The 24,645-nt window shown below is 38.5% G+C and overlaps 6 protein-coding genes, 1 long non-coding RNA gene and 1 other non-coding gene across 11 annotated transcripts; 6 read left to right on the top strand and 2 right to left on the bottom strand.

Moving 5' to 3' along the window:
* On the top strand, nucleotides 884-964 carry TRNAL-AAG. Its single transcript has one exon. It is a non-coding gene; the product is annotated as a tRNA-Leu (tRNA).
* LOC18771756 lies at nucleotides 1,073-3,813 on the top strand. Of its 2 annotated transcripts, XM_020568177.1 has the most exons (6): nucleotides 1,074-1,321; nucleotides 1,430-1,499; nucleotides 1,585-1,690; nucleotides 1,970-2,068; nucleotides 2,218-2,337; nucleotides 2,451-3,813. In XM_020568177.1, the coding sequence occupies exons 1-6, from the start codon at nucleotides 1,195-1,197 to the stop codon at nucleotides 3,657-3,659; spliced, it is 1,731 nt and encodes a 576-aa protein (XP_020423766.1). In that variant the 5' UTR covers nucleotides 1,074-1,194; the 3' UTR covers nucleotides 3,660-3,813. The 2 variants fall into 2 exon arrangements, with proteins under 2 accessions (XP_020423765.1, XP_020423766.1); XM_020568176.1 differs by having other exon boundaries at nucleotides 1,073-1,499.
* LOC18771284 (histone acetyltransferase KAT6B) lies at nucleotides 3,929-4,944 on the top strand. The gene is made up of 2 exons (XM_007204693.2): nucleotides 3,929-4,395; nucleotides 4,541-4,944. The coding sequence occupies exons 1-2, from the start codon at nucleotides 4,180-4,182 to the stop codon at nucleotides 4,742-4,744; spliced, it is 420 nt and encodes a 139-aa protein (XP_007204755.1). The 5' UTR covers nucleotides 3,929-4,179; the 3' UTR covers nucleotides 4,745-4,944.
* Nucleotides 5,107-8,773, bottom strand: LOC18770051 (G-type lectin S-receptor-like serine/threonine-protein kinase At1g67520). Its single transcript, XM_020568174.1, has 7 exons — nucleotides 7,277-8,773; nucleotides 6,858-7,001; nucleotides 6,564-6,766; nucleotides 6,261-6,471; nucleotides 5,891-6,128; nucleotides 5,635-5,782; nucleotides 5,107-5,532 (listed from the first exon to the last, which is right to left on the bottom strand). The coding sequence occupies exons 1-7, from the start codon at nucleotides 8,487-8,489 to the stop codon at nucleotides 5,227-5,229; spliced, it is 2,463 nt and encodes an 820-aa protein (XP_020423763.1). The 5' UTR covers nucleotides 8,490-8,773; the 3' UTR covers nucleotides 5,107-5,226.
* On the top strand, nucleotides 10,751-11,349 carry LOC109950197. Its single transcript, XR_002272492.1, has 2 exons — nucleotides 10,751-10,860; nucleotides 10,968-11,349. It is a non-coding gene; the product is annotated as an uncharacterized LOC109950197 (long non-coding RNA).
* LOC109950195 lies at nucleotides 13,201-16,999 on the top strand. Its single transcript, XM_020568175.1, has 6 exons — nucleotides 13,201-13,424; nucleotides 13,547-13,679; nucleotides 13,979-14,082; nucleotides 14,792-14,936; nucleotides 15,021-15,161; nucleotides 15,271-16,999. The coding sequence occupies exons 1-6, from the start codon at nucleotides 13,384-13,386 to the stop codon at nucleotides 16,636-16,638; spliced, it is 1,932 nt and encodes a 643-aa protein (XP_020423764.1). The 5' UTR covers nucleotides 13,201-13,383; the 3' UTR covers nucleotides 16,639-16,999.
* Nucleotides 17,081-19,649, top strand: LOC18769434. The gene has a single exon (XM_007203322.2). It carries the CDS (start codon nucleotides 17,357-17,359, stop codon nucleotides 18,278-18,280), a length of 924 nt encoding a protein of 307 aa, XP_007203384.1. The 5' UTR covers nucleotides 17,081-17,356; the 3' UTR covers nucleotides 18,281-19,649.
* Nucleotides 19,339-21,857, bottom strand: LOC18769848 (ras-related protein Rab5). 3 transcript variants are annotated; one of them, XM_020568192.1, is made up of 8 exons: nucleotides 21,587-21,857; nucleotides 21,006-21,083; nucleotides 20,754-20,921; nucleotides 20,377-20,425; nucleotides 20,179-20,252; nucleotides 19,921-20,014; nucleotides 19,731-19,836; nucleotides 19,339-19,621 (listed from the first exon to the last, which is right to left on the bottom strand). In XM_020568192.1, the coding sequence occupies exons 2-7, from the start codon at nucleotides 21,066-21,068 to the stop codon at nucleotides 19,739-19,741; spliced, it is 546 nt and encodes a 181-aa protein (XP_020423781.1). In that variant the 5' UTR covers nucleotides 21,069-21,083; nucleotides 21,587-21,857; the 3' UTR covers nucleotides 19,339-19,621; nucleotides 19,731-19,738. The 3 variants fall into 3 exon arrangements, with proteins under 3 accessions (XP_020423781.1, XP_020423779.1, XP_020423780.1); XM_020568190.1 differs by having other exon boundaries at nucleotides 21,591-21,818; XM_020568191.1 differs by having other exon boundaries at nucleotides 19,339-19,590; nucleotides 21,591-21,818.

The following is a 24,645-nucleotide window of genomic DNA, read 5'->3' as shown; positions in this document are numbered from 1 at the left end:
GTATTTCAATGATCAAAATCATCTATTTTCTAAGTATTCATTCAAAATCATCTGCGCACAAAATTACTTGAATATGAATCTGTTTGACTACTCAATTAAAGGATTGTTATTTTAGTATTTTCTTAGAGCATCTTATTCATCAAATTTGTTAGGCACGACTAAATGTCTTAACAATTTTTGAGTTGCTTGATTTTTTTACAATGATGATCAATGAATGAAGACTTGAAAAATAGACAGATTGAATTGTTGAAATAAAATTCATAGTAGGCCTTAAAGAGTGTCCCTCAGAAAAATTATATTAAAGATCCCTCAATATAAGGGAATTGTATTAATTTACGTACTTCATTCATCATCATCTTATTTTAAAACATCTTACGCGTAATCTTTAAATTAAAAGTGCAAACATTGTAGGTTGTGACTGTGAGGCCAAGCTTGAACATGTTTGAATAAACTCAACTCAAGCTTTAACAAAGTTATAAGTGTAGGTTGTCATCAATTAGGTGATTGGATTGTGAATTGAGATGAAGTATCAATTTTCGAATATACATCATACATGAACCTAATATTTATTGTCTCATAACATCTAACGCGAATTTCACTAATTAGATCGATTTCACAAGTTGTCCTATAAATTTAAACTTCGATTGGATTAAAATTGGTTCGAGTCAAATCATCGAGTTGCACAAAATTTAAAGAACATATACGATCTATTTTCTTTTTGTTATTGCACATATATATTATCTATATTGTTTGCTTGACAATTAATTTTGACATCTCTAAGTTGTGTGGATTTGTAGTCTTTGCTAGGTGGCTGTTTTTGATTTGTAAGACAAAAGAATGAGTTATTTAATATAAAGGATTTGTGTGCAAACTTCAGCATCAAGTTGAGATGGCCGAGTTGGTCTAAGGCGCCAGATTAAGGTTCTGGTCCGAAAGGGCGTGGGTTCAAATCCCACTCTCAACATTCATTTTTCTCTTTTTTCATCGGCTCACACACTACGTGATTAGATCGTAACCGTCCCAATATACATCTAAAAGAAATGAAATATGAACGGCCAAGATCAATCTCTTCTTCCCAAATTTCCAATTCCCAGTCCCACAGCGCCACGCTTTTTTCACAAGCCCTCCATTACTGTTCCAAATTCGCAGAGAAGCTAGACTGGAGAGGCAAGCAAGCAAAAGCAGAGACGCGATATGGCTCAAGCTGCGAGGCTCAACCTCCGATTGCAGAAGGAGCTCAAGCTCCTCCTCACCGACCCTCCTCCGGGTGCTTCTTTCCCTCTCCTCTCTTCCTCTTCATCCCTAACAACCATCGACGCCCGTAAGCTTCCCAATTCGCGTCCCTTTTCAGATTTATTTAACACCGCGTTTGGTTATCGAGAAAAAAATAAGAAGTTGACATTAACGAAAGTTTTTGCTTTTGTTTCAGAAATTAAAGGCCCAGAAGGAACTGTGTACGCCGAAGGTCTATTCAACATTAAGATTCAAATACCCGAGAGGTTGGTTGAAATTGTGATGCTTAGTTGAGAATTTTCTGATTTTCTTTTTTGGGGTTACAGATTTTTAAAATTTTAAAATTTTCAGGTACCCGTTTCAGCCTCCAAGCGTGACCTTTGCTACGCCGATTTACCACCCGAATATCGACAACGGAGGCCGAATTTGCCTCGACATTCTCAATCTTCCTCCGAAGGTGAGTGAATTTTTCGATGTCCCCGAAAAAAGTGCTAATGGCAAATGCGGGTTAAGCGAGGTAGCCAAGGGCATTATAAACGGCCCCTTTGCACTTGAGGTTCGAACACCTCCTCCTCGTATATAAGACTAGTTTAGAATATCGCTATTGTAAAAAAGAAAAAGTGTTAATGTATACTGTCACTGAGGATAGTCTGGTTTCAGGTTGTGACGTGAAAGTTTTCTGTTTTGTTCATCGATCAATTTATAGTGAGGGTTAGGTTAATTTATATCTGTGCAGGGGGCGTGGCAACCGTCATTGAACATTTCAACTGTGCTTACAAGCATTGGATTGTTATTGAGTGAGCCCAATCCTGATGATGGCCTGATGTGTGAAGCGGTGAGTGTTCATGTGATGAATTGTATATATATATATATATATATATATGTATATATATATATTATATGCTCATATTCAATAGATGGTTGGGATTTGGGGATGCCAATTACTGCTTAAGAAGTTCAATTTTTCTATGTTTGGATGCGCAGAGTAGGGAGTTTAAATACAACAGACAAGCTTTTGACCAGAAAGCTCGATCTATGACTCAGAAATATGCTACTGGGAATGTTTGTGACACTCAATTTCACAGCAATGCAAATCCAATCACAGTACTGTCACTTTATCTTAGATTTATTTGGTTGTGAAGCTTTACTTTTCTCGGATACAAGGTATTCAAAATTGTTAATTTTTTTTTCTTTCCCTGTTTCTTGTATCTCCCCAGGTGCAGCTGGAGGTTGAAACAACAAAGCTTGAGCCAAAACATGAAGCAGATGAGTTTGTTGTAAGTGATAAGAAGGTAATTGGGGGTAGCAGGAAGTTGTCATTGGAGGCTTCAGGCCGAACCAAGAAAAGGGATGCTAATGAGGAAGGGAATCAAGTCCCTAAGGACCAGCCCTTTCTCTCTGATTTTGGAAACCAGATAGAAGAAGAAGGAACAGAAAAGGCGGTGAAAGATACCCTTGATAAATGCAATCAAAGTCAGGAGAAGAAGCTATGTGGGAGCAGAAGGAAGTTATCATTAGAATCCCTCGGCCAATTCCAGAAGAAAAGTGATAATGATATGGAGAATGTGGTGCCAAATAATCATTGTTCATCACTCAAACCAGAAAGCCTTCCTGTGCCCTCTTCAGGATCATTGGTGCCACAATCTGGAAACAGTCACAACCAAGGGTTTCATCAGAGTCAAGAAAGTAAATTGGCTGATGACAACATAGGCATGAGATCAAAGAGGGTGCCTAAGTTTGGCAACAATCTGTCATTGGGTTCTTTGAACACATCCAAAATGATTGACGAAAACATCGTTATCCCTCAACTGTCTCCTTCTCAGTCCCATTGCAATGCTTTGTCTGAGCCCTTGCTAATGGCGCCAGCCCTTGGCAGTGTCACCAAATTGCAACCACATAAAGATTTGGTTGATGGAATTGGAAATGGCTCCATTGGTACAAGTTGCAAGAAGCTTTGTTTAGCTGGCAAGAAGCTTTCGCTGGGGTTTAGAGGCTCATCAGAGTCACATGGAAAGGTTGACAAGGAGAATGTGGCCCCACAGGTGACTGAGAATTCTGATGCAGTATCAAAGAATGGGGGTATAAATGCGAGTTATATAAAATGTGGGATGGATCAATCGGAAGAGAAGAATAGTAGAAACATGCTTCCACAGTCCCAGAAGAGTGTCTCTTCGTATCCATCCAAGTCCGTTCCGAAGCAAGAACAAAACTTGAGGTGGGATGAGAAGCAGCAATCTAAACAGGGTTACAATTGCGAAATTACCAAAGTGATTAAGCAAAAGGAATCAGAAGGACCAGCAATATCCGAGTCTGAGGCAGTAATTGTGTTGGATAGTGAAAGTAGTGATGAGGAAAGGCGAATAACTCCGAGGTCTAAATCACTGCTAGCAAGAAAGCGCATGGGAAAGTGGAGAATAAGAAGCTGAAAGTCATTACACTCCAATTCAGATTAAGCTCTTTGATTGTGGTTCCCTTGCCAACTTTGTGCTCTTTATTCTGTCTATGTGTGTATGTTTGATAAAAATATTGTACCACCAAAATGAAAGATCTTGTTGGTTTCATAATGGGCCAATTGCTAAAGTAATATTTTGGGCCTCTTTTTGTGCCATGGAACAGAGGTCAATTAAATGGGTTGGGTTTGGGCTTAAATTGTTCTAGCCGGTCTGAAAAATAACCACAAATAATCGATAAATAAGTAAATGACTAAAAAAAAGGGTGAGGAAATTAAGGAAGAACTGTGGGTAGAGAGGGCTTACAGAAAGAAATAGAAGACAGGTAAAGGGAGAGGCAGAGGCGTCGACCTTGTGGGTAAGGCGGTTGGCCTTGGCCTGGCCTGCTCGATATACAGTGTCAGTCGTTATAGGCTTAGCGGCAGCTCAAGACCTTGAAAGACGAGAAGCCCAAACTAGAACTCAAAGAAGCAGCTGAAGAAAGAAGACGAGTGATATGGCGTCGAGCTGCCTCTCAACGCTGGGTAGTGTACCTCCTTCTTGGAGTGGTTGGTCGAGTTGGAGAAAGCAATTTCCTTTAGCCTCAGCAAGCTCGTCATCTTCATCCTCTGCTTCATGGTTCGATTCTCGACGGCTTCGGAGGACCCAGGTGGTGTGTATGGCCCCAGATGAGGAGAAACTCACTCGCCGCAACCCTCTCGATTTCCCAATTGTAAGTATGCTCCTCCTTCCTCTGCCTGCTCACTTTCTGTACAAAACCCAATAAACAAAAATCCAACTTCTGTGGTCTCTGGAATTTGGATTGGCTTGAAATTTTTGGTGCTAATTTGTATTTGGTTTGCGTAATTGCGTTGTAGGAGTGGGAGAGGCCTAAGCCAGGGCGTAGACCTGACATCTTCCCCCAGTTCAGTCCTATGAAAACACCTTTGCCACCTCCAATGCCATATGACCCTCCCGAAGAAGACGAAGACGAGGAGGAGAAGAAGGAGGAAGAAGAAGAGGAGCAAGAGCAAGAGGAGGAATCTCCTGAGAAGATTGACCCAGATAAGAACAATATTTAATCTGTCTCTGCACTCTGGTTAAATCTGGATTGCTTCCTTTTTGTTTTACCTTCACTTTAAAGGTCCACTCAATTGATGGTCTTCTACTTGTAGTGTTTCTGTAGGTCTAAGTGCTCTCCGGCCCACTGTATGAGTTCAACGGATTATGCTATGTTTAATGAGTTATTTGGTATTGAAATTGAATGTTAATTGTTTTTGGATGAAATGTGTACCCTTTACTCGAAAACTCACATCGATGTCCATTGACACAAATACTAGTTCCACAAGACCGACTTCTTGGTGTTACAATCAGAAATTTATATTTTTGCGTATTTACATCCATTTATATAGTCTAAAATAAAGAAATGAATAAATAGTTTCTTGTGGAAAAAAATGTATCCAAACTCTTCCTAGATTCAACAAGATTCTCCCCATGCACATAGCATTTGTGGGATCCCTATTGAATAATGAATACCATCTGATGGAACGTGAAAGTAGTATCTTTATCTAGCTTCCATCACAGTCATAGATACACAATTTGATGAACCCATATCCGACCTTCCATGAGGTTGTGATGACCCAACTTCACTTCTTGAAATACAGTATGCAGGTTGTTTTGGATCAGGTAAAAACATGATATCGCTTGTAAGCATGGATATTACTTCTGACATGGTAGGTCTATCTACTGCATACTCTTGCACACATAGGAGACCAACATGAATAAATTTTGAAACTTCATCTTTTGGGCATGAGTCCATTGATGGGTCCCTTAGCTCTAGACTGTCACCTTGTTTCCATAAGCCCCAGGCCTGCAATCATTAGAGTTTTAATGAACCACATGAGTGTTAAATCACATTAGGATTAGGATATCTTTCTGATTAAATTCCATTTTTCTCTTCTTTATAACTTACTAGTTCGATAAGGCTGAGAGCAGTGGATGAAACAAAAACAGTGTTCTTCTGGCCGCTCACAATCTCCAGCAGTACAACTCCAAAGCTGTATACATCGGACTTCTCAGAGAAAATGCCATTCATGGCATATTCTGGAGACATATAGCCACTGCATAAAATTGTTACAAGTTAGGGAACATTCATATTTTGCAAAAGTAAAGATAAATGTCAGTGTCGTTTGGAAGACATTACTATGATTTCTTTTTTTGGTACTTACTATGTTCCTACAACTCTATTCGTATTTGCTCTGGACTCATTCTGTCCGAAAATTCTGGCCATTCCAAAATCTGATATCTTAGGGTTCATGTTTTCATCAAGTAAAATGTTGCTAGTCTTCAGATCTCTGTGTATGACTCTAACTCTAGAATACTTATGAAGATAAAGAAGTCCTTGTGCAATCCCTTCGATGATGTTGATGCGTCTCTGCCAATCTAAAAGATTCACTCTAGTGGAATCTGCAGTTAAAGTGGTGCGTAGTGGTCAACATAATAATCAAATATAAGATGCCAGATTAAGCAGATTAGTAGGGTTAAAGATCAGGGGGGAAGAGGGGAGTGTATGGATTTGAAAGGGAATTATGGACAAACCAAAGAGGAAGGCATCTAAGCTTGTATTTGTCAGGTATTCGTATATCAGAATCTTCTCTTCTCCTTGAATGCAACAACCCAAAAGCCGAACAAGATTACTATGTTGAAGTTCAGCTATAAGTGTAATCTCATTCATGAATTCTTCTATTCCTTGCCCTGAATGTCTTGCAAGTCTCTTTACTGCCACCTGTTGCCCATCTGGTAATACACCCTACATCATTTTTCAGTGTCAGGTATCAATTTCCCAGATAACCATTGTTTTATTTTTTATTTTTTAAATTTCCAGATATACTTAAATTTTACCTTGTAGACCGGTCCAAAACCACCCTCTCCTAGCTTTTTGGCAAATGAGAAGTCATCTGTTGCAGCCAGTATTTCAGAAAAGCTGAGCATCTTAAACTCCTGCCCTCTCCCTCTGCCTGTTTTGAGCTTGAATATGTCACGCAATCCTCGAATTTGAGATCCCAACTCAAGTAGTCCTTGCTCTTGGCTTGTTTCCACCTTGTCTGCATTCCGATAATTGCAATAGCATATAATGTACTTGCACTTGCAATTTATAAATTAACAGAAACAAAAACTTTTATCGTTTCAGCTTACCAGTTTGTTGCACGACTGCAAGTTTTCTTTTCCTTGTGTAGCAGAAATAGCCTAAAAGTAGCACTGCCACAGCAAGTATAATACCTACGATACACCATATCCACCATTTCTTCTGTGTACTTCCTTTTTCGGTAGTCGTTCCATCTACCCCAACCACAAAATTAGTTTCAAGAAGTGGTTGAGAGCTGTAGCTAATTCTAACTGTTTGTTCTTATTCAAAACAATGCCAGACATAATCGTTGCATTGCAGTGTTTTGTATCATGGTATCAAATAGCAAAAACCCACCATTACTTAATTTTCTTAGTTATCAGTTTTTGAGCATATTTCTAACTTCTGAGAAAGCTCAAAAGATATAGAAAGGATGGAAGAATGAGGAGATGCATTAGATAAACTCAGTATTGGTTTAGGCCGTACATACCTCTGCTGTTATTCGCTATGATAATGAGATAATTGACTCCAAAGTAATCATTCTGGACAAAATGTGCTCCCTTTTTGAAAAACAGGCATCCAGATCCATTGGTATGTATATTTTGGTAGCCGATACAGGTGCAATCATTCCAGCAAGTAGCGTGACAGTCGCTAAGATCTAAGTTAGTATTATTATCCTGATGTGTAAATTGAGCATCATTTAAGTAGCCTCTTGTTGGCACAAGTAGCTCAGATCCATTCCTGCATTCAGAGGGCTTCTGCTCTATGCACACTGCATCTGGGTAATACGGGTTGAACTTGCATGGACTTGTAACGGTGGTTTCCCAAGTAGTACCATTTGGGGCTAAAATAGACTGCAAGAGTTGGCCCCAAGTATTCAGTTCCCATCTTGAAAGAGTAGAGTTGTTTTTAACAGAGTAAGTGAAGTACTTTTCTTCTTCATTTGATACAAAATTGAAATCAAATAAATCAGTCCTTGTTGTCAGTTCAGGGGCCTTTGGAAAACTTCCATTTTCCCAGATCCCGCTGGTCCAGTATACAACTTCTCGCCGCCAGATGATCAATCGGTTGGTGCGACTGGGGTCCACACCAAGCCTGAACGCACCAGAAACCGGGGATTGATAACTGAACCATGAAGAAAGTGTTCGATTATGTCCAGTCTTAAGGTTCATGCCTAACTTCATTCCAGGTAACAATGTGTTGGATGGATAATCAAAACTTTCCCATAGAATGTTTCCAGGTGTTCCATCTGATGTTACTTTTCTTAGGATAAAATTTCCAGTATCCATCAAATAGGCAGTCACATTACCAGAAACTGTTTGATTGGGATCTGATATAATAATCTGCCCTCCACCATGTATGATCTTCAATTTTCCATCACTATCCAATGTAAATACTCCAGATGAATCGACAACCGGAGTTTCTGGGTTGGCCACCCACACTGCATCTGGATGATCTGGTAGTTTGCTGTACCATATTCCCAAGAAACGGTTACTGGTAATGCCGAGGTTACTTGAAGCACCAGGACTGAAGAAGCCTAACTTGAAGTGGCCATGTTGAGAGACGAGATGATCGGTGTCCTGGTCCCGGAGCTGTTCGCCTTGCTTGAGGGTATATATCACTGTTTCTGCATAAGAAGAACAAATATACCGCATGAAGAAACATGAGAAAAAGAGAAGCACAAAGCTTGTCAGTTTAGCCATCGGCCAAGTGTTTTGTGTAAATGATCTCTGTTCTCCCACAGAAGTGTTTGTAACTTGAAATAAGCCACTATGGAAGACTTTTCACCCCCCGACTTTTCTTGATTTAACAAATACATTATACATGTAATTACTTTCACTGTTGTTACACGTATGGGGGGAGACTTGTGTCCAAAATTGGTTATTCTTGCGATGACCTCAGTATTTTATTGACTTGTTCTTCATTTTTTTTAAAATGCAAGGATGGCTGTAAAAAATTATGCGAGTCATAGTGGAAGGTTCTTGTGATAGCCATTAAAGTCATGAACCGGGCCCCTGCTAATCTTATCTTAATTTCGTAGGCATACTTCTAACTGTAATTTGAATTTCCTTCATGGACCGCCACCGTGAAAAGGATGTGCGCTGCCTTCGAGGGACTTATAGCTCAATTGATAAAGAGTATCATCCATGCACCTGATGTGCTACGTTCGATTTTCCCTCTCTCAACATTGCTTGTATAAAAGGGCAGACAAAAATCAATGTAGTAACCCCAATTCTTACTAATATCTGATGAAAAATGAAACTAGTATCTTTTATCTATCTAGCTTCCACTACAGTCATAGATACACAATTTACTGAACCCATATCAAGCCTTCCATATGGTGGTGATGGCCAAACTTCATTTCTCGAAAAATAATATGCAGGTTGTTTTGGATCAGGCAAAAACATGATATCACTCGTAAGCATGGATATGACTTCTGAAATGGTAGGTCTATCTGCCGCATGCTCTTGCCCACACAGGAGGCCAACATGAATAAATTTTCAAACTTCTTCTTTTGGGCACGAGGCCATTGAGTTGTCCCTTAGTTCTACACTGTCACCTTGTTTCCACAATTCCCAGGCCTGTAAATCATTTAAGTTTTGATGCAGTGTATGAGTCTTTCTGCTCCAGTTGAAAATTGAAATTGAATGCCTGTTTTGATCTATCTATCTTTGTTAGTTACAAGTTCAATAAGGCTGAGAGCAGTAGATGAAAGGAAAACGGTGTTCTTTTTACCACTCAAAAACTCCAGCAGGAAAACTCCGAAGCTGTAAACATCGGACTTCTTGGAGAAAATGTCTTTCATGGCATACTCTGGAGACATATAACGCTGCATAATTGTAAATCCTAGAGAGCATTCATACTTGGAAAAAAAGAAAAAGAAAAAAAAAAGCAAGTGCATTTATAAATGTTACACTGCTGTTTGGAAAACATCACTATGAAAATATTTTTTCTGTACTTCCTATGTTCCTACAACTCTTCTTGTATTTGCTATGGACTTGTTCTGTCCGAAAATTCTGGCCATTCCAAAATCTGATATCTTCGGATTCATTTTTTCATCAAGCAAAATGTTACTAGCTTTCAGATCGCTGTGTATGATTCAGAGTCTAGAATACTTGTGAAGACAGAGAAGTCCTTGTGCAATCCCTTCAATGATCTTGACGTGTCTTTCCCAGTCTAGATGTTCCCCCCAAGTTGAATAATGCTCATTCAGTTTCCCAGTAAGTCCAAAAAAACAAAAAAAAACAAAAAAAAAAACTGTACGTTCTCATTTCCCCAAGAGTGGTGGGAAAAATATGTTGCCAAGAGGTGTTTCGGGAGGGAATTTCCCCGTTTATAGATGTTTTAGACTTGAATGTCCAACAATATATTTCCAAGATGTCGAATTTTCGTTCTCCCAATATCATTTGTATAAAATATCTAATCTCGTCTTTGTAATCAGTCATATTGTCAATTATTGTGCAGACATACTTGTATATTACCCCTATAGACTGCAACGTAAAGGTATTTTCTAAGCCGCCAAACTGTCAATGACACAGAAGCCTTCTCGTATTCTCGGCGTCAGATTAGAGTCTGAAATTTTTTGGAAAGTTCATGTTGTTGGTTCCATTCGGATTTTAGATCATTAGATGGGGATGAAAAATAACATTTCCCATTGATTTCAAAGTTGTACAAGTTTCTGTGTCACATTGATGAACTGAGTTCAAGAAAACAAAACTGCTCGAAGTTGGTTGAAATCTCATTTCTCTGATGATCTTTTTATAAAAAGATGAACAGAAAAAGAAAAGTTGGGTTTTGTTTGATTGAAAAAACACAGAGAGAAAGTAGGGTTCCTGGCCAATAGCGCGCGACCTTAGTTGAATGCCACCTATTGGCCAATATTTTCTTGTAAAAGTTTCAGAATATGGACGGGTAGGTTTGAATGGTTGCTGGAGATTGGCAGCTAGAGATCCTCACCAAATCACCAGTCACCCCAACCCCAATCTCAATAGCTCACCTGTGTTTCATCTCAGAATTTCATTTTAATAACTTCAAGTCCTTCTTGCTCTTCTTGCCTTGCTCACCAAAGCCATGGTATGTATATTTGATCATCAAGCAAACTCCTTTGGGCTCTCAAATTGATTTCTATTTGTAACTTTTTCCCTTTCTTTTCTGTGTTTTTTTTTTGCTTTGTGATGCAGTCTCTTACACCAGTGATGTTTAGGTCACTGATGAGGCTACTAACATCTCTAATTGGAGAGCCAGCTGCTTCAGTCTCAACCTTGCTTTACTACAGTGAGCTTCTGCCTCAGAATATCATCTTGGAAAGATTAGTTCGACATGAATTGCTCGATCGAGAAAACTATTTGTTCCATTTCCTCATCAACTTCTTGAGATGTTTTTGGTAGGTAGGAACCACCAACCATATAGACAACAATAGACTCAGTATTTCCCATAGCAGAGTCGACTTTATTTCTTATGCATTTTTGTAAACCATTATTTCTTGGTGGCTGACTGGTGAGAGTTTAAATTGTAAAATCTGTGATTTGTGATCATAATGAGATATATTTCACAGTTTTTTTTGGGTGTGTGTTGTTGGGATTTGATTTGGAGATAACTTGCCACATTCGACATCTTGTGAAGTAGTTAGTAACACAATTTTTCTTTTTATATAAAAGCGATAGTCTAAATTAGTCTAAATTAATCTAATTTACAAGGAGGAGATTTGAACTTACTTAATCCACATCTACATTAACTAACACAAAATTAACATTATACAATCCCAAATTTTTGTAGTAGCTTTGTGGCACTAGTAGTATAAACTAAACAAAATAACCGAAGTCCATGTTGAATTGCCAATGCTGTTAAAATGGAAATAGGGCTTTTTCGACCAAAAGAAAGAAAGAAGTAGGGCACCAGAAAGGTTGGGTGGGTCAAAGGTCAACCTGCCCTTTCAAAGAGGGTAAATCAACTGAATGCAAGAGGCAAGCTTTTGGTTAGACAAGTCACAAATCTATCTTCTAATGGGCTTGCCAAATTCCAATTCAGCCAGGTGTAAAAATGATGACTGGGCTAAAGTGGGCCAACCCAGGTTCATCTGTTGTAAGCTTTTGGGCCTAAGGCCCAAGTTATGAAATGGCATTTTTGTAATTTGACCTCATCATTTAAGAAAGAATTATTCATCAGAAAGGAAAAATCTTAAAATGGGTGATGCTAATCCTCAATTAAATTGGAAATGGTCTGCTCTTTAATTAGTGGTTTGCTAATTTGGGTTGCTGCTGCAGGAAAGTTAGATGAAGGGGTTGGTTGGTAGACTTAGATAGTTTTGACCCTTTTTTATTTTTTCCATTTGTTAATGGAAGTAACATGTGGGTTGCTCTTAATTTATACCCAAAACTGACAACACCAACAAAAAAAGTGTAAAAGAACATTTTATTTTCTTGATCCAATTGCAAATTGCATGCTTATCTGAATTCAAAAGGTTTATGCTACAGGCAGCAGATGTGGAAATGGAAATTGGAATGTATGACACTGCTCTTTTTCTTTTTGACTTTGCAGATGGATTTGTTTGCAACAACCATTTCAATATTGGATACATCAAACAGATACCACATTCAAGCACTTTTTATTTTTTTCAGATATAATCTTTAAATGATAGTTTAAGACACAATTATTATTATGATACGTGTATAATGAAAATTTGTTAACGGAATAAATCAGGAGGTACACCCTAAAGAATAAGATCCATTCTTCATTATTAGATGATGCAACCTATAACAGCAGCACAATAATGAAAATGATTCTTCAAGGGAGGAAAATGGAGGAGAGACGTCTGGAAATTGTAGGAATTTAGGATAAAAAAAGATCACTCACTACTAATAATGAACAATTTTCTTTTCTATTTTCAGATAAAATTCTGATCAATACGGTTGGTATGGCCGTTATCAACGGCTCTGGGCCCCTATCAATTTTTGTTTCTGTCAGACCAAAAATAATAATTTCATTGTTGTCCCATGAAAGCAATATAAAATAAAATAAATAAACAAATACACTAATAATTATTAAAAATAATAACATGACCGAAACCTAAGCACTTGAAGGTCACCACCCTCTCTGGGTCCAGCTCAGCAGATTTTATCAACTCTTGTGACACTCGTCTTTACCCACCTTGACTTGATGACTTCTCACCCCCCACCTCTCCACAACGAGACCTCAAAAGTATTCAAATCCAACGCCCACGATCTCCCCACCAGACTCTTAGCGACCGACTCATCCGCCGCACTCACCAAAACATCGCATTCTCCCCAAAATACCCTCCCTAACGTTAAAATGACCGGTTGTTACCCGCGTCAACGTCGTTACGTAAAGGTGAAAGAGCAGGGACCTTATGGTCAGAAAAGTTTTCTCTGTCCCATCAGTTTAGTGGCCAAACTGAGTTTGAAAAATGTCCGAGACCCACTGAAGGAAGCGGCTTCACAAAGAGAGAAAGAGACGTTCTTCTTCTTCATCTTCCTCCTCCTCCTCCTTGTTCTTATTATTCAAGCTCCAGCTTCGCTAATGCCCGCTCTCTCAGTCTGAGTGCTCAGTGTTCACCGAGTTGAAGAAAGAGATTGAAAAATGTTGGACGGGCTGCTCGGCCGTGGATTTGCCGCTAAATGGTTTTCCCTCAGATCCCTCTCTTTATACAATTTCATCTGCATCTCTATGTATCTACATAAATTGAAATATTAGTGTGCTTATGATATGTTTCATATTTTCTGCATGTCTTTTGTTTTGGTAGTAAATCGTTGATTAAATTGACGAAAACTCGGATCGATGTGATACGGAGGAAGAGGAACGCCACGCAGAAGTTTTTGAGGAAAGATATCGCTGATCTACTCGCCAATGGCCTTGATATTAATGCTTTTGGAAGGGTGAGATTGATTGCTCTGTCTTTACAATTTGTATTTTGGCTTTTGATTCATTGATGCTTTCTTGTTGAGTGATTTTAGTTGCAATTCCGTATTTTCTATAATCTGTTTGGTCGCCGAGAAAAAACAATATTCCTCTTCTTCTTTTTTTGCGACATTTGCTATTTGAGTTGATTATAATCTTTTGATTAAATCAAATGCACAAGGTTTATTTATTAATTGGATATACAGGCTGATGGACTAGTTTTGTTTTTGTCTATCTTGTCCACCTAAATGAAGAGTGTTATATTTGTTAAATACAGGCTGATGGACTCACAGCAGAGGTGATACTTTCGTCGTGTTATGATTTCGTGGAGCGATGCTGTGATTTGGTGCTGAATCATCTTTCAGTCATGCAGAAACAAAGGTATACCTTGTTCTTTTCTTCTTGTGCTCATCTAGAGATTGTTTGCTGCCAATATCAAGCGTTTGATTTTCTAGTCTATTTAGCATATGCAACTGTATGATGCTCTTTTTGATATCAGTCTTACCAGTTTACTTAATTTGCCAAATCCTACTGATGCAGCATTGTTTATCTTCTCTTGCTTTCATCTTTGGATTTGGAAGTCTTATACAATATAACCTTTTTCTATACATGTTATGTTCAACTTTGTGAATTATCATATTATATGATATGCACATGTGTACAATTTATGGCTGATGGTGTTAGAAGCCGCAAAAATGGGTGTAGATTTGGTTGGCATCCTTCTAGCTGGGAATATCTGTTGGGAAGATTTTGATTTGAGTAAAAATCTGTTACAACACTATCCATGTGTGGACTACTGTAATTTGATTGCAAACTCTCACCGAATTCAACTTGTATAGGGTTCTGCCTTTGACCACATCACGAATGATTGAAGTTGTTAGCTGATTCAATGTCCTTTCTCCATTATGTCTGTTAATCTAACGTAGTTCCTCTAATATTATACATTACAAAGTTATCCAAACAAATGGTTTGGATTCCTGCTAAAAGGAATGATATTACCTTTCTTGAACCTTCCTTAAATTGCATTAGTTTAAGAACAATAAAATCAAACTCAATACAATGTTTCCTTGCTGCATTATTTTCATTGTAGCGAATGCCCTGAGGAATGTCGGGAACCTGTATCATCACTGATGTCTGCTGCAGCAAGGTTTTCTGATTTACCAGAATTGCGCGACCTTAGGCAACTATTTCAAGAGAGATACGAGAATTCTCTGGAGTATTTTGTGAATCAAAAGGTAACTGTTTATTGACCTGCTCATAATAGAACTGTGTGAATCCGTAACTGCTTTAAAACTAACCAACTGAATTTTTATTCATAGTTTGTTGAGAACTTAGTTTCAAAGCCTCCTACATTGGAGAAGAAGGTTCAGTTAATGAAAGACATAGCATTGGAATTCTCAATAAAGTGGGACTCCAAGGCCTTTGAACAGAGGATGTCTAAACCTCCTGCATTTATACAGGTATGTCCACCTACTGTGTTAACACCTGTAATAGATAGAATAAAAAATCCTTAGTCAAAAGCATTGCTTTCTCAAAATTTGAAGTCACTTGAAAATTGGGACCTTGCAGGAAAAGCCAAAAACTTACGGATCTTCCCATGTTCCTGATAATAAAGGCAAATTGTCTAATGGGGCATCTGCAGTCCCAAAAGGAGATAAGCATAATTTTTTGCCTACAGAAAGGAGGCTTGATGCCCACAAATTACACAGTGACAAGGACGGTACTGTGTTGAAGACGGATGAGCACAATCATCAGACTAGGCATAGACTCGTTGGAAAAGAATACAAGTCTCTCAATGGCAGGGAAGATACGGTTGTGGAAAAAAATGGGCATGGAATTTTGTTCCAGGAAAGGCAAGAAGTTGTTTCTCACAAATATGAAGCATGGAATGGAAAGGAGGATGCTCCCCCAAAGTCAGTTGGATTGGGCAGTTCATCTCAGGCAAAAGGACAGGAAAGGCATCATGGTAGGGAGAACAATGTTCCTAAAAGAGACTGCCATGAAGCTTTACCTCATGTAAAGCCAAATGTTGCTGGATCGCATGTGAAAAGCAATGGTAAAGGCTCATTTGCTGATGACAATTATGGCGGCCAACACAATGATGCAAGATTAGCAAGTAAAGAAGAAGAAAAACCTAAAGTGAAGAATTATGGCATCCCTCCTCCATATATGAAACCTAATGTCAAAGCGAAAGGTAGAAAACACGAAACCACTTTAGGTTCTTCACATCGTAGTTCTGGCAATGATGGCATCACTAAGGATCCTGTAGCGTATAACATAGCCTTTGTTGATAATATACTGGGAGGAGCACAACCAGGATCTGATGATGAGGGTGAGAGGCGTGCTGCTGCAAAGGTTAATAATCATGATCTTGAGAAGGATCACGCTCATCGGGATGATGCATCTAGCAACCACATACCAAAACCAAGATCAGCTAGGAGGAGACACTCAAGATCACGTTCCTCTCACAATGATGCCGGAAACAACGAAGATGCAGAAGTAGCAATGAAAAAATCCAGAAGCAGGAGAAGGGATGAGACAAGACGAGGCCTGCAACTGTTGTTTGATGATGAGCACGGTAAGAAAGATGAAGAAGAGAGGAGAATCGATGAACTGCTGATTCATTACAGTAAAAAGCCATCCAATTTTGAACCAGAAATGTCAAGAAGAAAGTCAAAAAGTCGTCATCCACATCATGGAGGCACTGGTGTTGGTGAATCCCCAAGGCACGAAAGCAGAGATGAGTCAGAAATGGCAACCCCAGCAAGATCGGTTTCCCTTCCTAATAAACATAGTGGTCCATCAGAGGCAGCCAAAGTATATGCTCGGGCGGTTTCCTTTCAACCAGATAGGTCCAACCCAGCTCGGCATGTGCATCCCAAGTTGCCAGACTATGAGGATTTGGCTGCCCAATTTGCAGCACTAAGAGGAAGGTAGCGGGTAAAGCAATCAGAATTCAAAATCCGCTAGATGGTAACCATTGTTATCTTGTTGCTTGTGTTTCACTGAGTGGCTATTGTGTTGTCTTGAAGAAAGTTAACACGACTAATATCGATTGCTATAGTTGAGTGGCACTGTCGCACCCCAGGATTGGTCTTTTACTGAATCTGCTGAATCATCATTGTAAATCATCGGCTGAATCATCATTGTAAAAGTTGTAACAGTGTCTGCTGCTTCAATTGATAGAGATACTAGAATCTGACAGGGACTTGAAAATTGAGATTGAGAATGCTTTGTTGTTGTATGATGTATAACAGCTCCATTGTCATAAATGAATTTTTCTTTCTTTTAGTGATTACAGAATGGGTAATTTCGTTTGCACTACAGGACAAAGAGGTAAATTTGTAATTATACTAAGTGTTTGCCGATTGTCATGGGATTCGAAGGTAACTGTCAAATAGGTTCATATATTGTAATAATGGTGTTAAACTTAGTACCACCACCCAAATTACGGTTATGACCTTGACTGTCAGAAGGAAAAGCCTTGACATTCCCCATGCCTTTTGCCCTTTCTAGATTCGCATCCCATGCCCTTTCCTTGTCAAAGGTAACGTACTGTTTCCCGCCAAAAAAAGCTTCACACCCTCCAATATAACACAGGACCCTTTTACTGCCTCACACTCCAGTCTAACAGAAACAGAGAGAACAGAGAGAGATGAAGGGCACATCCAAGGTGATAATGGGGGCCACACTGGTAATGGTGGTGAGCCTTGCCATAGTGTTGGGCTTAATCTTGGTGCTGCTAGCTGAGCTCTACTGTTCCCTCCTACTTCGCCGGCGTCAGCTCAAAACCAACACCTCCAACCCAAACCTCACCGCTGATGCTGCCGACTCTGCAGCCACCACAACCTCTTCTCAGCAGCCCTCATCACAGCCTCAAGATCACTCAGCTGGCCCTCCTCTCAGCAGCTTTCTAGGGGTTCTTCGTGCTCCAAGAAGCTTCCTTTTCCCATCAGTTCCTTGCAAACAAGACAACGCAGAAACAAAGAAGCACCATACTCACCTTCTTCACCAGGTTTTTGACATCCCGGTCCCAAACCAAGAAATATTACCAAACACAACCCCCTGTCATATTGGGGTCATGATATCAAGCCCATCCCCATCAATTTCTTTTGTGACTTCACCGCAGCCAACCCAAGAAGACAAAATTCAAGCTGGTAATAGCAGTCCTGGTGCTCAGTGTAATGCGAAAGCTGCTGGTGGTGGTGGTGGTGCAGAGCATTTTGTGTACATTTCTAACCCCATTTATGACAATGATGAAGCAAGCACCAGGCACAGTGGAGGAGAAAACAACACTCCCTTTGAAACTCCAGAGACTTCACCTTCAAGACTAGAAATGGGAGGGGGTTCTTCTTCTTCTTGCTCTGGAGAGGATGAGGTTGCCCAACCAACCCCTTCTGGTCCCTCAAGCCCAACAACCACACCTCCTCTAACTCCAATGAAGAAGCTCCCTGCAGAGGCTTGCTCTGTTCCTCTCAGAGATGCCAGGTCATTAGGCACTTCAGGTAGTGATTCCAATACTAACAATGGCCTCTCTTCTTCTTCATCAGGTTCTCCTTGTACTTCTCCTTCATGGTGATTAATGGTTAATTCTCCATGCCATAATCAGGAGAAACAGTTTAGTTAGAGCTTTAGTTTTTAATCTTTATTTTAAATTGTATTTAAGAGGTGGGTGGGTTTTATTTTTTTCTGTTTGGTGATTTGTAATGGGAATGGTAAAAATGAGCTGGAAAGAGGCAGAGTAGTGTACCCAGATCAGCTTTTTTCACTGCATGCGTGGCCATGGCTCGTCCACCCAAGCCAGCCCATGCCACTTGAATTTCCAACTCTTTCTTTCTTTCTCTCTGAACCTGCAGAGCAGAGAGACAGAATTGCTTTCCTTGTTTTCACTTGGGTTTTTAGTAGTTTTTGGGAAAGCAGTTTTATCGCATTTTCTATCTTAACATATTCACCTTTACAAGAAACTTTTAGTTTAAGTGTTTAAGAGCAGTTAGTCTTGCATCCGAGATTCTAAGATCAGTTCTCCATTTTCGGTTCTAAGTTCGGTTCTCCGTTCTCCAATGTCGCTTGCACAAGAATTTTTTTTTTTAAAAAAAAAAAACATATTCACCTTTGGTTTTGGTTTTGTTTTTGTTTTGGGATGGTGAGAATGGCACGTGAACTGTCAAGGGTGGACTTACAAAAAATGAAGAAAGAAACAAAAACCAAGAGGGAAAAAACATCGAAAATAAATCTCTCTGTTTTTAAGAGACCTCGAGTTCAGATAACTATGCATTGAAGCTTAAAATACACAAAAACTCTCTTTCTGTGTCACCTGCCCTTGCTGAGGTCTTTGTCCACTTTGATGAGGACGAGACCTTCTCTCTCTTTGGTTTCCATGAGGGAGGAGAGGAGAGCTCTATTAGGCAAGAAGCTTCATTTTCTTCACACTGCACTGCATTTAATACAATATTGAATTTCGGCTTTGGCTTTAGCTATGGCTTTGGCTTTCAATGCCCCAAACTCTGCCAATATGCCCTCAAACAGCTGACTTTCAAGGCTACCATGGAGGATTTAGGACCACCATTGACAATATATTTATGGTGTCTATTTCTGCATATAACACACACACACCCACCCACACACACACGCATTTCAGAAATCAAGAGTAGATTGCTTTATTGGCCATGCCACGTTGCATTTTGCTTCTCCATATTATGTTCCACAATCACTCTTGAACATCAAATGAACATAATGAAATAATTCTTATAATGTACATAACTAAAGAAAATTAATATTTGTAAAGCGCGATTCTCAGAGCTCGCAGATGAACCATGTCCTTGATCATGAGCCAGGATTAGTTAGTTTCTCCATCTTCTTGAACCATGATGTCCTTGAACACAGATGAACCTGTAATCATACAAGTATATGTTTGTTGCTTCTGGGAAAAGCAAAAAAAAAAAAAAAAAGAAAAAAAGAATCATATTAAAGAATCTATTGAAGACTTGATTTGAAATGATAAATTTGATGCGCAGAAGAAAGTTGCATACCGGCATCATCAAGAGCAACAAAACATTCTCCTGCTGTTTTGCTGTGATCTGCTATGCAATTTTATCCCAGTTGGACGAGAAGGGCTAGCTTTAGCCAACTTTTTTGCTGCAAAAAGACTTGCTTTCATAAGCATGGTAAAGAAGATCCGGGATTTAAACAATTTGCATGACATATGAAATAGGGGTGTACCTATTTCATAAAAGAGCTCATTGACATTCTGTGCAGTTTTGGCAGATGTTTCAAGAAAAACCAAGCCATTTTCCTTGGCATATTGCTCACCTTCCTGCAGTATCAAACAGAAAAAGTAGTCATTTGCAAAACAATCTAAGAATCAATAAAAATATAGTTTCAGATTCTGTTATAAATCTAACAGGTGTGCCTTTCATTGTACTTGTATGAATATGAAAAATGACCAAAAAGGAACATGGGATGGTGAAGAGTGAATACCTCAAACCCCACTTTTCTCTTCTCTTCCAAGTCAGCCTTGTTACCGGCCAAGAACATTATTAGAGTTGGATTTGCTGAGATCAAATAAGGATTTGAACAAAATTTACTTTAGCTTGAAACAATATTGAAATTCACATGAACCAGAAAACACTGATCAGACTCCAAAACTTTTCAAAAAGTACAAAAACTGTCATGCACCTTGTCTTTGCAATTCTTGAACCCACTTTTTTGCTCTCACAAATGATTCCTGCAGCCAGAACACCACATATTGAACCAGGCATATTCTAAGAGAAATCTTTCTGTTGCACAGCAGACATATTATGAAGTATCTCTGCTTCAGGAAGAATGAAAAGCGAAAAACTTCATGCAGACAGCAGATAAACTTAGAATGGCAGCATTAGAAGACACGTGTACGAACATGAATATGTGAAAAGCTAGCAACAAATGTGACAAACATTTAAGTTCATTGGCGATCTTTCAAGGCATTCTGTGTGTGACAAACATGAACATGTGAAAAACTAGCAACAAACGTAAGGATCGAAACCCTGTTGGATATTTTAGTTTAGTTACCATACCATGCTTGTGATATCATACACCACAACAGCTGCAGCGGCACCACGGTAGTACATAGGAGCCAGGCTATGGTACCGTTCCTGACCCGCAGTGTCCCATATATCAAATTTGATGGTAGCTTCATTTAGTGACAGAACCTGAGTGAAGAAAGCTGCTCCAATTGTTGATTCCTGCAGCTTACACATGTTAGAGACCAAGAACTAATAATGCTACAATTTCTACAGAGAAAGATTCTATATATATTCAAAGTGAACCTGGTACTCCAAAAATTTTCCTGTCACAAATCTCAATACCAAGCTTGTCTTCCCAGTTCCCATGTCCCCAAGAAGTACCTGGGAAAAAGCAATGATAAAGCCAATTAATTGACCAAGATGAACTCCTCTTGCTAGTTCTCAATGCTAAAATATTTTGATGGAAAAAATGTAACAATCCAAACAATCTAAGAACCAAGACTTTTTCAGAAGGTAATTACTTATATGGGGGATATACAAATTCTGAATTCAGATAGATAAATTTGAAAAAAACATATAATCATAGCATCATAGATGCTGCTCATCAAGTGAATTACAATCAGCTAAGCATTCAAATAGAAACAAGAAGTTTAAGACATCAACTTCTACTCCTCAAATCTAGGCTAGGCATATTTCAAGTGATCTGTGATCCTCCAAGAAAAAAACTCAATTTATTTCCCTGAATTACAAACCAAACACACATATATATATATATATATATATATAACATATGACATATACATAAAAAGAAACTAGTAATTAAGAGTATCCCATTTCATGCACACAAGTAAAGTGAATGAAAGAAAATATAAAGGAAGACATACCCACCAGCTTGGCTTGTATGTTCTTATTGCCTGTTCTCGCCATGGATCGTATCGCTTAATCACTGCAGCTTTCTCAAGTTTCAGGGGAAGCCAGGAAGAGATAAGAGTTATGAGTTTGAAAGTGAAAACAAAGCAAAGGCACCAATGAGATGAGGAAGCCGGGAGAGAAAACAAAACAAAAGACCATTTACACAAAGCTTTCCTGTTGGTTTTTCTGTTTCCAGGGAATGGTGAAGCACTTGATTGGCATTTGACCACCAGGAAAAACGCATGGAAGAAGGAAGATTTGAATTGGCAATAGCATTTCAAACTGACTGGTAGTTTTGTTGGTTGACTGGTAGTTGTTTGCTAGCTGCCTTTTTTTGTCTACTTTCTTCTTTTCCATTTACATATGCTTTGTTTAAAGGTTGCTTTCAGTACACAGGGGGATCAAGTCACTGTTTCCACCAACATATGAAATTCATGAATCATCAACAACATTATCCCACTTTTCTTAACCCGTACGACATGCCGTTTGTGGGAGCATATATTTTCGTCTCCAATCAGGGCACGCCACGTGGAAAAGAAGATAATCTCTTAAATTAATTAATTAAACCAGTTTATCTGGCTAATTAATTAATTGGAATAAATATCTTAATTAATATTTAAAGAGATAATATCATTAATTCAGATATTATCCTAATAAAGAGAAGATAATATCATTTAATTCAGATTTATCTTCTTAAAAAGAGATAATATCATTAATTCAGATATTATCAAGTCCGACTCGATCTCTACGAACTTGGGTAGAGAATAAACTCAGCATATTCTCTACGAAACTCTAGCCCCGAGGCTTCTATAAATAGATGACCTCATTCATCATTCAAAGTACTTCAAAAAATCTACATCTAAACCTACTCCACCACACACGGCTCCAGCCGCCCGGCTCCTACAAACATTTGAACTAAATTAGGCATTGGAGATTAGGCATTTGAGGGCCTTTGGCCAACACTCCCAGGTGTGGTCTATTTACTACAATACTTCCGGGTGTGGTCTATTTACTCCAATCTTTTTTACAGGAATTGAGGAATCGAGGAAGAGAGAGAAGAAAGATCGAAGGTTGAAGGATCTCGAAGAGAATATTCTTCCGCGAGATTATTTGCACAAACACCATTCATATATCGTTCATTTGCATTTAGGCTATGATTTTTGGACCTTATCAAACCAAAAATTTGAGTTACAACATGCTCTACGAGTACCAAAACATGTAATTTGCCCTTTCACTTTTTTTTTTTTTTTTCTCAGAGAAGAAATTAAATACACAGAATCTGAAGGAGCCAGCCGACTTGCTTTGTTGAATTCATCTACTATCTTTAAAAAACTGAAATATTGGTCACCGTCATTTAACGAAAACGAAACTTGTGGAATTGGGTTTCTTGAGGAGGAAGGTGTTAGGTACCACCTCAATCTTACAATATTACAAGGTTTAATTTTTTGGATCATTTTAATTTATACATATTGAAGATATGTTTAGAGTTTAGTCCTCTGGTTCGTCAATTGATTCTATAGTAAGTGTTAATGCAAGTTTAATGAAATTCGTCTCTTTGATAAAATAAAAAAAAGAGATTGAAGAGATGTTTGTATACAATACAACTAGAAGGATATGCTCTAGAAAAAATAAATAATAAATAAAAAACTACAAGGATATATATCCAAGTTGTTATTGTTTTATGAAATAAAAACTTTTTTTTTATACCCTGAAAAATGGGGCTTTTTTTTGTTTTTGTTTTGGGAGGGGGGGAGGGGGGGTTTAAAGTCCATCACACTATTTATCTTTATCTTTATCGTTTTTGAATGGGATAAAGACTATCCTACTTTAACTCGCAACATGTGGCAAATTGAGTACAATGATTGGTATCTTGGTCCCATTTCATTGTCTTTAATCATTAATCAAATTCAATGATGACGCAGGATAACAGCTTCCAGCACTTTCTTGACATTTTTGGAGAAACAAAGACTAATTGGAGCTTCTCTGAAAGTTTTTTTTTCACTTGAGCAAGCATTGAGATGTTTTCCCCTTCTTTTTTTTTCCTGAACGAAGAATAGTCATGGCTAAAATAAAATGAATTCTACACATTCATAAGACTGGTTCAGTTTTGCAGGAACATATGAAGTCATGATCAACCCACATACCCACATATCATCAGTAAGAGCTCATGGCTAAGATATATACAAAATGATCAGAAAGCAACAAAAAGCTCTTACACTTGGCTACATTGGGAGGCCAAACCTTTTGACTTAGGGAGAAAGCAGATGGACCATCTGCTGTACACGAAAAAATATTATATTTAAAAAAAAAAAAAACCAAAAGAGCAAAACCAGAAGCAGAATCTATACGTGTGCAATGAGCCACATAGAAAAAGATGATCATGATCCCTCCTCAGCTCTCACATGGAAACCTCATCTTCAAAGGCTTTTTAATTTGTATATATATATTTTTACAAAGTTTATGCTATTTGCGTACAACCATTATTACCATAATCCTTCCAAGTGGGGTAGATTATGGAATCTTTAGTTACTCTATTATCTTCTTTAACACTGGATTTGTTTAAAATTTGATCAGATAATGACCCCCTCCTCTGTTTTAGATGTGACTTAGACCATTCTAGCCTACAGAGTTTGAAGGGTTACATAACTCGTGTAAAGCATCGGTTGGCTCTTAACAACAAACAAATTTATCCATTTTGATTTTCGGTGTTAAACAATATCTTAAACATACAAAAAGTGAGTTTTCTAATTTGAATTATGGCATCCGACACCGGTTGTTACGTGTCATATTGTCAAATAAGTTGGTAAACAAATTGGTGTTCGTAACATTAGAGATAGTGAAGTCGGTTACACTAGGGACAAAGAGGGAGGAATCAAAGGGCACAACTTGATTGGCTTACTTGTTCTGGCCTCACACCTCTTCGAGGATAAAATCTATTTTTCTTCTTCTCTTTTCTATAAATATTCACAAACCCAATTGCCAATAAATTGCCAACAAAGAGTTTCTTTCTTTCATATTAGTTCACACACAT

This window comes from Prunus persica, chromosome G7, assembly GCF_000346465.2.
Source record: "Prunus persica cultivar Lovell chromosome G7, Prunus_persica_NCBIv2, whole genome shotgun sequence".
In the NCBI taxonomy this organism is placed as follows: domain Eukaryota; kingdom Viridiplantae; phylum Streptophyta; class Magnoliopsida; order Rosales; family Rosaceae; genus Prunus; species Prunus persica.
This window is presented reverse-complemented; position numbering and strand designations above follow the sequence as displayed.